General features: G+C 45.8%; 1 protein-coding gene across 10 annotated transcripts in view; it reads right to left on the bottom strand.

Moving 5' to 3' along the window:
- hectd1 (HECT domain containing 1) overlaps window positions 1–12,686 on the bottom strand; it is a 42,565-nt gene that overhangs the window by 20,969 nt on the left and 8,910 nt on the right. For 6 of the 10 annotated variants that reach the window (XM_080850378.1, XM_080850380.1, XM_080850387.1 and 3 more), the window contains exons 3-16: window positions 8,681–8,915; window positions 8,131–8,358; window positions 6,764–7,045; window positions 5,772–6,042; window positions 5,507–5,583; window positions 4,647–4,745; window positions 4,406–4,520; window positions 3,462–3,636; window positions 3,038–3,176; window positions 2,480–2,650; window positions 2,020–2,242; window positions 1,434–1,697; window positions 1,128–1,357; window positions 636–782 (exon numbers count right to left, since the gene is read on the bottom strand). In XM_080850378.1, coding sequence (XP_080706504.1) covers window positions 636–782; window positions 1,128–1,357; window positions 1,434–1,697; window positions 2,020–2,242; window positions 2,480–2,650; window positions 3,038–3,176; window positions 3,462–3,636; window positions 4,406–4,520; window positions 4,647–4,745; window positions 5,507–5,583; window positions 5,772–6,042; window positions 6,764–7,045; window positions 8,131–8,358; window positions 8,681–8,915 — 2,656 coding nt within the window. The remainder of the gene's footprint in view (window positions 1–635; window positions 783–1,127; window positions 1,358–1,433; window positions 1,698–2,019; window positions 2,243–2,479; window positions 2,651–3,037; window positions 3,177–3,461; window positions 3,637–4,405; window positions 4,521–4,646; window positions 4,746–5,506; window positions 5,584–5,771; window positions 6,043–6,763; window positions 7,046–8,130; window positions 8,359–8,680; window positions 8,916–12,686) is intronic. The other 4 variants (XM_080850383.1, XM_080850379.1, XM_080850384.1 and 1 more) reach the window with 1 other exon arrangement.

The following is a 12,686-nucleotide window of genomic DNA, read 5'->3' as shown; positions in this document are numbered from 1 at the left end:
CCGTGTAACTGCTGTGATTTGGGGTCCATCCCCTTATGATGGTGATACATACAGTACCAGTCCAAAGTTCGGACACACCTTCTCATTTTTTGAGAAGCTTTTTCTTTACTTTAATTATTTTCTACATGGTAGATAAAACCATTTCTGTTAAGAACATCATTCCATATGTGTTCTTTCATGGTTTAAATGTCTTCAGTATTAATCTACAATGTAGAAAATAATAAAAGTGAAGAAAACACTTCTCAAAAAAATGAAAGGTGTGTCCAAACTTTTGACTGGTACTGTATATGAGTGTCAGTATGACACTGTACCCTTATCAAGTATATTGCTTTTTATACTCCACTCATACATCAGCATGTGTCGAGGGAATCGTAGAGAAACTACTGTTTACTTATTACATCAGGAAACCTCATGCAGCGAAAGTAGTAACAACTACAAATTAGATAAACAACACAAACACTGGGTTGTAACACACATGTTACATGCTGAGGTGGTAAGCCCCTCTTAAAAACCACACACACACACACACACACACACACACACACACACACACACACACACACACACACACACACACACAGACAGACAGACAGACAGACGGTGTTTTAATGCTGAAGTGGTAAAACCACACTTACATTATTAAGGACTGTGAGGAGGGCCTGGACAAGGCCACTGCTGCACATCTCGTAGGGTGAGATGGTGTTTTCATCCTTCAAGACCACAATCAAGTTTTCCAGGGCTGTCTTCATCAGATCCCGCCACGTGTTCTCTCCCTCGATGCACTGCAGACCGCAGGGGCAGAGAGAGAGACGGAGAATGAGAACGAGCTCATGCTCAAGCAGAAACTGCACCAGAGTGCAATAATTCCTCAAACTAATATAGATCCACATTTGAACTCAATGCGTGTGAGAGTCTCACAGGTGAAGAGAACACAAATTAGGCCCTCAGCTGCAGTCGCACCCTGAGCACCCCCAGCCCCCTCCCCATGATTGATCCTCACCATTTCCATGCGTACTCCTCCCATCTCTGTCTTAGCTATGCATGTGAGCATAATATTCATCTGTGTGTGTGTGTGTGTGTGTGTGTGTGTGTGTGTGTGTGTGTGTGTGTGTGCGCATGTTCCTCACCTGTCTGTGTGTGTGCAGCTCCCAGGCCGACTCCAGCTGTGTGGCGATGTTCCTCAGGGTGACCACCACCCCTCTGGGCATGCTCTCCACCGCCTTGAAGTGGTCGTCGTACAGGTCCCTGGCCATGGTCTTCACCTTCTGCTTCGTCTTCTCCAGCTTAGACTTCAGCTTCCTGCCCCGCTTGCCCGTCCAACCCGTCACGAACTCCGAGCCTGCAGACACCACACACACTGCAGATTGGGAATGAGACACTTAAACCCAACACACACGCACACCAAATGCCGCAGGATGTTTCTTCAGACTTACCTAAGGAGGTCTCCGCGGTGAAGGAGTGCTTGGTGCCGCGGTTGGACTCGAAGACGAAGCCGGGCAGGTCCTCCTTGAGGATGGTGGCCTGCTGGCCGTCCGAGTTGTGGATGGCGATCTCGCCCTCCTTCAGGCAGGTGAGCGACCAGTTTCCCACCGTGAGCTTGGTGGGCCCCACGGCGGAGAGGATGGGCTGGCTGGCCGTCACGGGTTTCACCTGGCTGCGAGCGCGCTGGAGCTTCTCCAGGAACTCACTTCGGCTTTCTGAGCATCAAATCAGAAACACAGGAAGGGGTTAAAACACCAGATGATTTCAGCCACCGGGAACTCAAATCCGCAGCATAATTACTTAAATTAAAATCCTTTTTTTTTTTTTTGAACAAAAGCCAGAGGATGGCAGTCTACGGATTGATGATATTCATGGAAAGTGTTTTCTTGTGTCTATAAAACAGACAAACGCCTGTCTGTGTATGCCTATGTGTGTGTGTGTGTGTGTGTGTGGGTGTAAGTGAGTGTGAGTGTGTAAGTGAGTGTCAGTGTTAGTATGCATGTGTACGTGTACGTGTACGTGTGTGTGCGTGCGTACCTGAGCTGTCAGACCCCCCCTCGGGGCTGCCGCTGGAGTACATGGTGGCCAGCTTGCCGTCCAGGATGAAGCGGAACCAGCCGTTGCTGCCGTTGGAGAGCTCGAGTGCGGCCGCGTCGCTCCAGATGTACAGGCAGTCGCGGCCGCGGATGATGGACCAGTCGCGCCAGTGGTACGGCTTGCCCTGCTGGACCTCTTTGGCATCTTCCTGTGGCTCATCCTCCTGGAACAGACACGAGAGCAGAGAGCGCTTTAAACTAATCCATTTTGCCCAGTGTCTTTGTAAATCGTTTCTATTGTCATGTTTATTTTATTTGTATTCCTATGCAAAGTAGTATTTATTGTGCTTTATTTATATAGCTTGACTGTACGTCGCTTTGGACAAAAGCGTCTGCTAAATGACTAAATGTAAATCGAAAGGTGTCGTCGTCAGAAAACACAGCTCTGCTACCGCACTTACCTTCTCAGGTTTGGACTCCTCCTCGTTCTCGTCGTCAGAGGTGGGGCCGGCCAGAGTGGACACCTTACTGATGACCCCCAGCCGTGCGAGCTGATCCAGGAACACGTCCCCGCCTTTGTCCACCAGGTCTCTGATGATCTGCAGCGCTAACAGGTGCCCGTCATCATCATCCTGGAGCGAGGGGGCAGAAGGGGAGCATGCAGTGAGGCAGAGGGGAGAAGGACACATGACTTAAGCGAAATTTATGCTACTCCGATATCACGGATTCGGACACAGGGAACGCCTCTGCGCTCTCTCCGAGCCCTCTCCGAGCACCTTGGATAGGCTGTCGTGCACCTACTCATTTTTCTAACTTCCCGTACGAGAGCCTCTCTGAGGTTTGCTCTGAGTAACACAAATTTAGCTTTACTTCAAATTCTGAACAACGACAAGCTGGACTTTATGCAGTCCGCACCACACTGAACAAGTGTCCCACCATAGTGGGCCTGTGTAGGAAACGGGGGGGGGAGGGGGGGGGGGGGGTCAGAGTTCACAGACAGGTCAGAGATGAGTACTGACCTCTTGATCCAGGACAGTGGCCGTGATCTCCACCAGCACAGTGGGCAGGTTGTGGCCGGCGTCAGAGTCACACACTTCCTTAAGCAGCGCTTCAGAGCTGTAGTGCACCATTTTTCTGATCAGGGCTAGGCTGGCTTTCCTGTGAGACAGAGATGCCATACAATTACATTCACAGTATAGACAAAAAAACACACACACACACACACACACACACACACACACACCAATTACAAAAGTGCAACAGTCAACAGCACCAATTTATCAGGTCAATTTCTTTTTTCCTTTGCCTTTTTATGCTTCATGTGAATGAAGTTGTGTGGTAGAGTATGGGTGAGCAGTGGATTAACATTTGTGAAGTTGAGAAGAGCAAGAGGGTGTGTTCAACCAGAACAACATTATGGCATGAATTGAATCCAGTCTCTACCTAATTGAAGGCAGCATGGTTTGCTGAAAGGTTTGTGCAAAGACAGGAAGCAGCCTCTTCAGGTAGATGGGGGCCATCTCAGGGTCTCCTTTGGGCTCGCTGCCCTCCTCCTCCTCCTTATTCACGTCTTTCTTCTTCTTCTCATCTCCCTTGTTCACGGGACACATCCAATCTCCTGGAACGGAAAAAACACAGGATTTGAGTTTCAACTGTTGATGTTGGTATATCTCCAACTACAACACTTCATAGTGCACAGGGACATTGTGGGAGAAGAAGCTAGGTTAGTGAATTTTTACAAAACGTAAACACTCTTCTGTATATTCAGGTTATCAACTCAGACTGGATTAATACCTCTTGGACATGACTGAGGTCAAAAGTGTCTTTGAGACAGGAGTGTGTGGTATTTTGAGGTGAGGACAGGACAGGAGTGTGTGGTATTTTGAGGTGAGGACAGGACAGGAGTGTGTGGTATTTTGAAGTGAGGACAGGACAGGAGTGTGTGGTATTTTGAGGTGAGGACAGGACAGGAGTGTGTGGTATTTTGAGGTGAGGACAGGAGTGTGTGGTATTTTGAGGTGAGGACAGGACAGGAGTGTGTGGTATTTTGAGGTGAGGACAGGAGTGTGTGGTATTTTGAGGTGAGGACAGGACAGGAGTGTGTGGTATTTTGAGGTGAGGACAGGAGTGTGTGGTATTTTGAGGTGAGGACAGGACAGGAGTGTGTGGTATTTTGAGGTGAGGACAGGAGTGTGTGGTATTTTGAGGTGAGGACAGGACAGGAGTGTGTGGTATTTTGAGGTGAGGACAGGAGTGTGTGGTATTTTGAGGTGAGGACAGGACAGGAGTGTGTGGTATTTTGAGGTGAGGACAGGACAGGAGTGTGTGGTATTTTGAGGTGAGGACAGGAGTGTGTGGTATTTTGAGGTGAGGACAGGTGAGCTGACCTGGTGACTGGAGGATGGCCACCACTTCACTGTGGCCTCGCTCTCTGGCTTTGTCCAAAGGGGTCTTTCCATCTTCGTCCCTCAGGTCAGGATTCGCTCCGTGGCGCAATAAAGTCTACAGAGTAAACATGGACAGTTTTTAACCAAAGCAAACCTCTCTCACACACACACACACACACACAATAAACTGGACTAACGTATCAGCTTTCACAACTTCTTCAATGAAAGGGATGGCCGTTACCTTGGCAACTTGAGGTCGGCCGAAACAGGCAGCATAGTGGAGGGAGGAGGACCTCTGACCCCTGTTGACATCAGCACCTCTCTCGCAGAGAAACTCCACCTACACACACAGACACACACACACACACAGACAGAGACACACACAGACAGAGACACACACAGACAGAGACACACACAGACAGAGACACACACAGACAGAGACACACACAGACAGAGACACACACACACACACACACACACACACACACACAGCTCAGCTAACTTTCACAAAAATACAGCTGACCTATGAGTCAAAAGTAGGCCGACTTGCAAAGCAGGCAGGGGGCTGTTCCTAGTATGTGGTCAAGTGTCCAACCCGGATAAGTTACCTCAGAGTAAGTGGTAAACCTCCTAATAGAAGAGCCTTATGGCTTCATTCCCCTAGCAACACAAAAGCCATAGGGATCCTTTTTTAGGAGGTTTACTACTTACTACTAGTTAACTTATCCGGGTTACTCACCAAACCACCTACTTGGAATACCCCTAAGGTCAGTAGAACAGGTTGTCATGGTGGCTCATGATCTGTCATTTGTTGCCGTGGCGACACCAGGAGCACAACAAGACGCAACAGGTTTCCTCACTGTCTGGATTATCCACAGACAATGGCAGACAGATAGTGCTGCTGTCGCTAAACAATAGGCCTTTGTGCTTTGAGATGAGGACCAAGGACAAGCCGAGTGGGTGCGTTGTGACCACAACAAAGATGGATTCAGCAATATGTACAAGCAACATTTAGGTCTGAGATCAAATGAACAGACAAAATCACAAATAACAGATAATAATGTGACTTATTCCTGTGGATAAAATAAAAAAGAAGCTTACCATCTCCTGTGTACCAAAGGCTGAGGCCCAGTTGAGGAGAGTCTGTCCTACATCATCCATGAAATTAACTTCAAAAGCTGAAAAAAACAAACAAACAAATAAATAAAAAAACACAAGTGATACAGATGTAATGCATACATACAGTCAGCACATCTGAAACATACATTACAAACACCTCCTCAAAAACAACTCCCTCCCTCGCTCAACACACACACACACACACACACACACACACACACACGACAGGCCCTAGGCCTCGACGCACCTCCTGTGTCAATGGCGTCTATGAGAGCGTCCGTGTCTTTGCTGCGGATACAGTCGATGAGCTGTCGGTGTGAGCGTTCCCCAGAGCTGTCCAAGCGGCGCAGGCCGGGGATGCGGCCACTGGAGCCGGCGGTGGACTTGGGCAGCGCTTTGCGTCCCTCGAACAGCAGCACCAGCAGCAGGTCCACCAGCCGCATGGTGTCCAGCACACAGCGCTCGTCTCCCTGAAGGGCACTCTCCATGGAGTCTGGCAACTCGGACCGCAGCAGGTCCTACAGAGAGAGAGGGAGAGAGAGAGAGAGAGAGAGAGAGAGAGAGAGAGAGAGAGAGAGATGGAGGAAGAGAGCAAGAAAGAGGGGCGAGATCAAGAGAGGGAAAGAATGAAAGAGGGAGAGGGAGGGAGAGTGAGAAAGAGCGAGAGAGAAAGAGAGGGGAGAGAGCAAGAGAGGGTAAGAGAGAGGGAGAGAGAAAGAAAAAGAAAAAGAGGGAGAAAAATAGAAAGCAACAGCGAGAGGGAGACAAAGAGGTTATGAGATTCCAAACTACTTGCCAAGGATAATCTTTGTCTGTAAAGCCTTACTTTGCTCAGTTATGTCGTAGAATGTACTGTAGCAGTTTTTCAAAGCTACAGCATAAGTTACTTTTGATATTGTTTGTTTAAATAGGTTAAAACAAATGCCTCACAACAGGTCTCGGAAGAATCATGTTTTAACAACAAAAAAAAAAAAGGACAATGGCTTCATTTTAACAACCTCATCTGTCAAAAGTGACATATAGCAGTTAGCTGATAAACTAACTCTGATCAGATGTGACCCTGTCGAAGCGTCCTTGAGCAAGGCACTGAACCCCTAATTGCTCCTGATGTGCAGTGTGGAAAATGTAAAATGTGTATACATCCTTGTAAATGAATTTGGATAAAAGCATCTGCTAAATGACTGCTAAATGAAATTACTTGGAAAGCAGAGGGAGAGGGTTTTGGGGGGGGATCCTTACATGAGTGACGAGCGGGGAGCCGCGGCACAGCGTAGACAGCAGGCTGACGATGGTGGACACCTGGTTGCTGAGCTTGGAGTCGGCGGACGAAGGGGCGGGCCCCGTGGAGGTGCGTCCAGGCTTGCAGGCGGAGGACGGGCCGGTGGCCACGCCCCCCGCGGCGGCCATGCGTGAGAGCAGCTCCTCCGTCAGGCCGTGCGTGGCCAGCGGGGCCGGGTCCACTCCGCGGCGCGTGAAGCGGTCCGCCAGCGAGGCGAAGCAGCGCAGCGCTCCGTCAGACACCTGTGGGGACACGCGGCGCAGGGTTAGCCTCAAACGCCCCGAGTGCAGGACGCGGCGCAGGATTAGTTCCCGGAGCCTTCAGGGCTTCACTGTCTGTCTGAGCAGAAGTTCAGTCACGCAGGGACAGACTTTTCGTCTACCGTTACGCCAACAGCAAGTTGGCATTTAAATGTCTGGCAAATGAGGCCATTTCAAAGTTCTCATTGCTTTTGTAGCATTTAAGGGACTCTTTTATAATTTGGTAATGTTCTTGTTCTCTCTGCTAGCACAGGGTTTAATAAAAAGAACAACAATGAATTGGTAGGTCCACAGAAGAAGCATTATTCAGTCCTAAAAGTATTCTATCCTGTGCTTGTTTTGCTCGTTACTGCAGACTTATTAGAGAAAAAGCCAGCCAACATAAAGGACTGAAGAATTTTGACTAGGTACACAGTCCTTCACCCATATATGCAAGTTTATCTTGGGAGCATAGACGTCTGTTTGCAAGTTTATCTTAGTTACACAAAAGACCAGTTGCGCAATATCGTTGTACAATGTTTTTTACATGAGCATGCACAGCCTGCAATTATGGGTGTGTGTGTACAATTACAGCCCTGATGAGCTTGTGTTGACGGCGCGTAGCAGTTGGACATCGCTTCTCATCGAAATCACTTTCAAGGGGTTCAAACATGTTTGTAATTACTTTATTGTGTCCTTATGTTTTTTTATGACTACACTAAACTGCGGTATTTTACTAACGGCAACCTTGGGGCTGTGTACAGTGAACATTCTGACCATTCTGACATATTCAAAGGAGGCTGCGCACACATTGAAATGCAGGGCAACAACAGCTGTTGTTGTAATCACCATTTAATTCTTTATGTAGTCCCAAAAAATTGTAGGGTTTGTTTGCCACAAACATACATCTGTGTGTATGTGGTTGTGTGTGTGTACATGTATGTATGTATGTATGTATGTATGTATGTGTGTGTGTGTGTGTGTGTGTGTGTGTGTGTGTGTGTGTGTGTGTGTGTGTGTGTGTGTGTGTGTGTGTGTGTGTGTGTGTGTATATATAGAGCGTGGTTCAACAGGATGAGGGAACTAACCTGATGGTCCTCGTGCTTGAGTAGGCTGGACAGCGACTCCACGCAGGTCTCCAGGGAAGAGTCCTGGGGCTCCATCTTGCTGCAGAGGCGCGACACCACGGACATGGCCGAGTGCAGCGTGTCTTTGTGCACCAGGTGCCCGCTGTCCCGGATGAAACTCAGCACACAGTTCAGCCCGCCCGCCTCAAACACAGCACCCGACTCCCGCGTGCAGATCAGCTCCAGCACCTGGCAGAGACAAACACACACACACACACACACACACACACACACACACACACAGACACAGACACAGACACAGACACCAGGTCAGACAGATATCCTCTTGGTCCAACACTCACACAATCTATTAATTGTCTACTGTTGAATTAAGCTAGACAAAAGGTCAGACACTTCAGCACAGTAATGAACTCTGGTTCCATGAGATGACATCATCACTTAGACATTTTACTCCATGTAAATTGAACTGGAATATTTTTTTTTTTTTTTTAAATCAGCATTTTACAATGCAAGACAGCCCATAAGTCCTGTACAGAACTTAATCCCGTACCTTGACGCACTGCTCGGCCAGGTCTCGGCTGGTGCGGTTGTTGAGCTCCACCACCACCAGCCGGTTGCACAGGGCCTTGATGGCTCCGTCCACGCCGACGATGCGGCGGGTGCACTCGGCCGACACATCCAGGTAGTAGGTGATGGCTCTGGCTGTCACTTCCAGCACGTTGTCCGGGGCGCTTTCGTCCAGGAAGATCTTACACAGTGCCGGGAGAAACGTCCGAGGTGGACACCTGAGACCAAGAGAGTCAGATCACAATCAGATCCATGGGCACGGAAAACGCTACAGCAAACTCTGGCGTCAGCTGCTACACAAGCGTGATTAGAAATGGCTTAGTTTGTATAGCTGAACCATAATCTGCAGGGATGCAATGACAAATGAGCTTTTCATAATCCTAATACAACAGTGATCTCAAGGGGAATGTTAATCAAATATATGCCAATTTGAAAGACATGGTAACATTACGAAGGTAAATACAATTATTTAGAATGTTGACAAGAGGCAAAAGCTATCTGTGTAAGCAAAACCACTATGCTGGAGAGAGCTAAAAGTAAGATATCCAATTCCATAAGCTTAATTAGAAATCATGCATCATGAAATTCTAGAGAACACAAGGGGTTTATGAAACTGTTTATACACAGAAAAAGAAAGACAAAACGCAGAAGAAAAAAAAAAACGCTGACTGAACAACAAGCCTCTCTTTCTCTGAGAACACATGCTACCTCTCAATTCTATCCAGCAATGTTCTTCACACAGGACTTTCCAAGAAGGACAAATTACCTCAGGCTTGTCCATTAGTGATGCAGTTTGTCAATAGATACATACGTACATACAACTGATTGCCATCTCAAAAAATATGCAATCGCAGACACTTCAATTTTGTAAGGCTTTTGGTGCAGTAAGGGTACGGGTTAGGGGTAAGGACACAAGTAGTAAATACACAACAACTGTTTAACAACTTGAAACAAGTTTTCTAACACACTTCTTGAATGTTGCTGGTAAAATCTCCAAATACACTCCACTACAATACAAACTAACGTCTCCTGTTGGCTTGATGTGAAGACCTAAAACCTGCCCAGCGACACTCTCTTTAGAGACACAGTGAATGATGCAATTACGATTTTAAACAACAGCAAACGCCCTTTGAATCATGCTCAGGTTTTAAGCATTTTCCAGTACTTTGAAGTGTGGGAAGTCTGTAGTCGCTTATCTGTATTATCTGTATTATCAATGCAGGAAATCTGTAGTCTCTTATCCTTATTATAAGTGCATCACTACTAATCAATAATTAGATAGGTATTTTGATATACATATTACAAATTAAAAAGGGACCCCCACTCAACTCACAGAACTTGAAAATTAAAAATGCATTCCTTAACAAGGCGTGTAATTGAAGCCAATGATTCATTTATGATCAACTTTCAGGAGCTGAGGGGGATCAGCGCTGGCTCACGCAGCACTTTCTAAGACAAGACGCTGCAAATGAGCTGCTGCCTTCCTGGAGTACAGCTGATTCAGGTGGCAAAGGATTTGCCCGTTGACGAGCAGAAAAGGGAGTCAGGAGTCTGGGCTGCAGCTTAAGTGTGAAAATGACTGCTCTGCACTCTCTAAGGCTGCGCACCCATCCATAATAATCATGGCATCTTGAAAAATCAGCTCATGCAAAAAAAAAGTAGGCAATAAAGAGTTGATACAAGCTCGAAGTGTTGAATTGACTTGTTTGAATAAAACTATAGACATATTTGCAAAAATAGGGGGGGGGGGGGGGGGGGGGGCATAGAGAAACAGAGATAGAGGCAAAGGGAGAGAGAAGATTAAGCAAGATGGCTAGAAAAACAGCCCACATGGGTCGCACAAATTGCAGAGCCCTATTATTATTATGCAGGGGTGCAATCTCATCAAAGGATGATAATAGGTGACAACGATGCGAAACCCCCTAGGGGAGTCCGGGGGCATGCTCCCCGGGGAATATATGTTATGCAGAAGAACATTTTGCACATTTAAAAGTTCAATGCATCCATCTGGTGCACTTTGGACAGCAAAATTAAGAGGCTAGATCTATGAAGAACTTAGTGCTGTTGTAAACAATTTCGTGCTCTGGTAACAGTTGAATCATAAACATTTCTGTGTTGAATGTTGCACGGGCACAGGCCAACCCAACTTAAATAACTTAACACAGTGTGTCTTTTTACAATGTATTTGTTACTATACGTAGTGTTAAAAAGCAGAGAAATAGTTTGCCAAAGACGTTGAACTTCAAAGACGTTGAACATTCTTTAGAACACAGCTGCTCAACCGTCCGCTGAAACTCCATTGATAAGTTACCGGACTCAATACTTTCGGAATGATACGAAAGACCTATATCAGAAGCACAAAACCCGTTGCCATTGACAGCACAGCGGTCATTATATGCAGGTCATTATATGAAAATAAGTACCTGCGAACGTTGGGGATGGCCCATTCAAATCAACGGGGCTTTTTGGAACGTTCTGAAGAGCCGTATAATAAAACTAAATAAAAAAGGGCTATTGGAACAGAGGCTGCATCGGGCATGGCCTATCTTCTCCATGTTCTTGAAAAACTGACAGTGGGAACACATATTCTTTTCCCACAGTAATGGCATCCTCCTTCTAAAATGCTCTCATTCTGAAAACAAACTGAAGTGGGAGGGTGGTAGGTTTGTTCAGTTGCAGTGAAAAACGTCAGTGCTTCAGATTACATGCACATAGGGACGTGCGGTCAGGGGAGGCAGAGCCTCATGAAAAGTAAAAGTCATAATTAAAAGTAAAAAACAAATATATTTTAATATGTTTCTACTAATCTGCGTTTTAAATGTAATTTTTGTATGATTCCAATCATTTTCATAATGAAATCACTGAATTTGAGCGTGTCATGTTCAAACAGAGAGGCGACTCGCGAGGTGAGGCAGCGACGAGCTGCGCCTCATCTCAGATTGTGCAATCCCTCACACACTGGGTTGCCCATATCCATATCCATAGAATAGGTAGGTAGAATGGGTAATGTATTTCAAGTATGTGTAGAAGCTATTTAGTCTTGCTGATCTGTCATAAAATCACTGTGAAAAGCACATGGGGAGGCAGACCTAACCTCTGCCTCAATGAAGTGGGCGTGCGAGAGCCTGGAAAATGGACTTCCAATGCTACGGGAATAGAGCTCAAATGTATGGATTGTTTTATATTTATCTTCCAAAGACTATTCATATGAGTTTCATCAAGGGGAGAGTCTGTGATGAGGGTATTCAGTAATCACTGGTTAACGAATGCTGCTGCAAGGAGAAGGGAGATTTACTGCCCTTTCCTCTTTCAGGTAAATACAGGAGCCTCTAGTATGAACTCCAGTGTGTCAAGCGCACTAGGTGAAGCTGCAAATGTGCAAAACTCTAGGGACAGAGAGGGCAGGGATTAAAGCAAAAAAAAATCATCACTCACTTTGGGTCGTGGCTGCATACCGCCTTGATATTTGATCTTCATATTATCACGATATGATCACTTACTAGTTCAAAGCTAGGGCATAAAACCAATATTTTTTGCAAGACTTCACCATTCTTGTTAATGGGCTATACATGACAAAACGATTTACTGAAATCCAGGGGCATTTAAAAAAAAATGGGGGCACTTTTAGAAACTTGTGAAATAACATTTAGGCCTAACCTTTGTTCAAAATAATAAACACACTTATGTAGGCTTACAGTATATGAACAATTGTCATCAAATGGCAATAATAAGACTATTAGCATTAGTCTACTACAGATACAAAGTGTTTTCTTAGATTTTTTGAACAAAAACCAAACAGACAACGTAAATTAGACAATCATATTCAAAAGTATTCTATTATAGTAATAACAACTAATACAATCTTATTAGAGGTAAAAAAAAAAAAAAAACTATTAACAATCGTTTTTTTTCTTTCTTTTTTTTATAATAACACATTATATTTATGGATTTTTGTGTTACCTTTAATCATGTACCTACCATAGTAGGCC

This window comes from Sprattus sprattus (genome assembly GCF_963457725.1).
Source record: "Sprattus sprattus genome assembly, chromosome: 13".
Classification (NCBI taxonomy): Eukaryota; Metazoa; Chordata; class Actinopteri; order Clupeiformes; family Clupeidae; genus Sprattus; species Sprattus sprattus.
The sequence above is the reverse complement of the archived record's forward strand: the minus strand, read 5'-3'. Positions and strand labels throughout refer to the sequence as shown.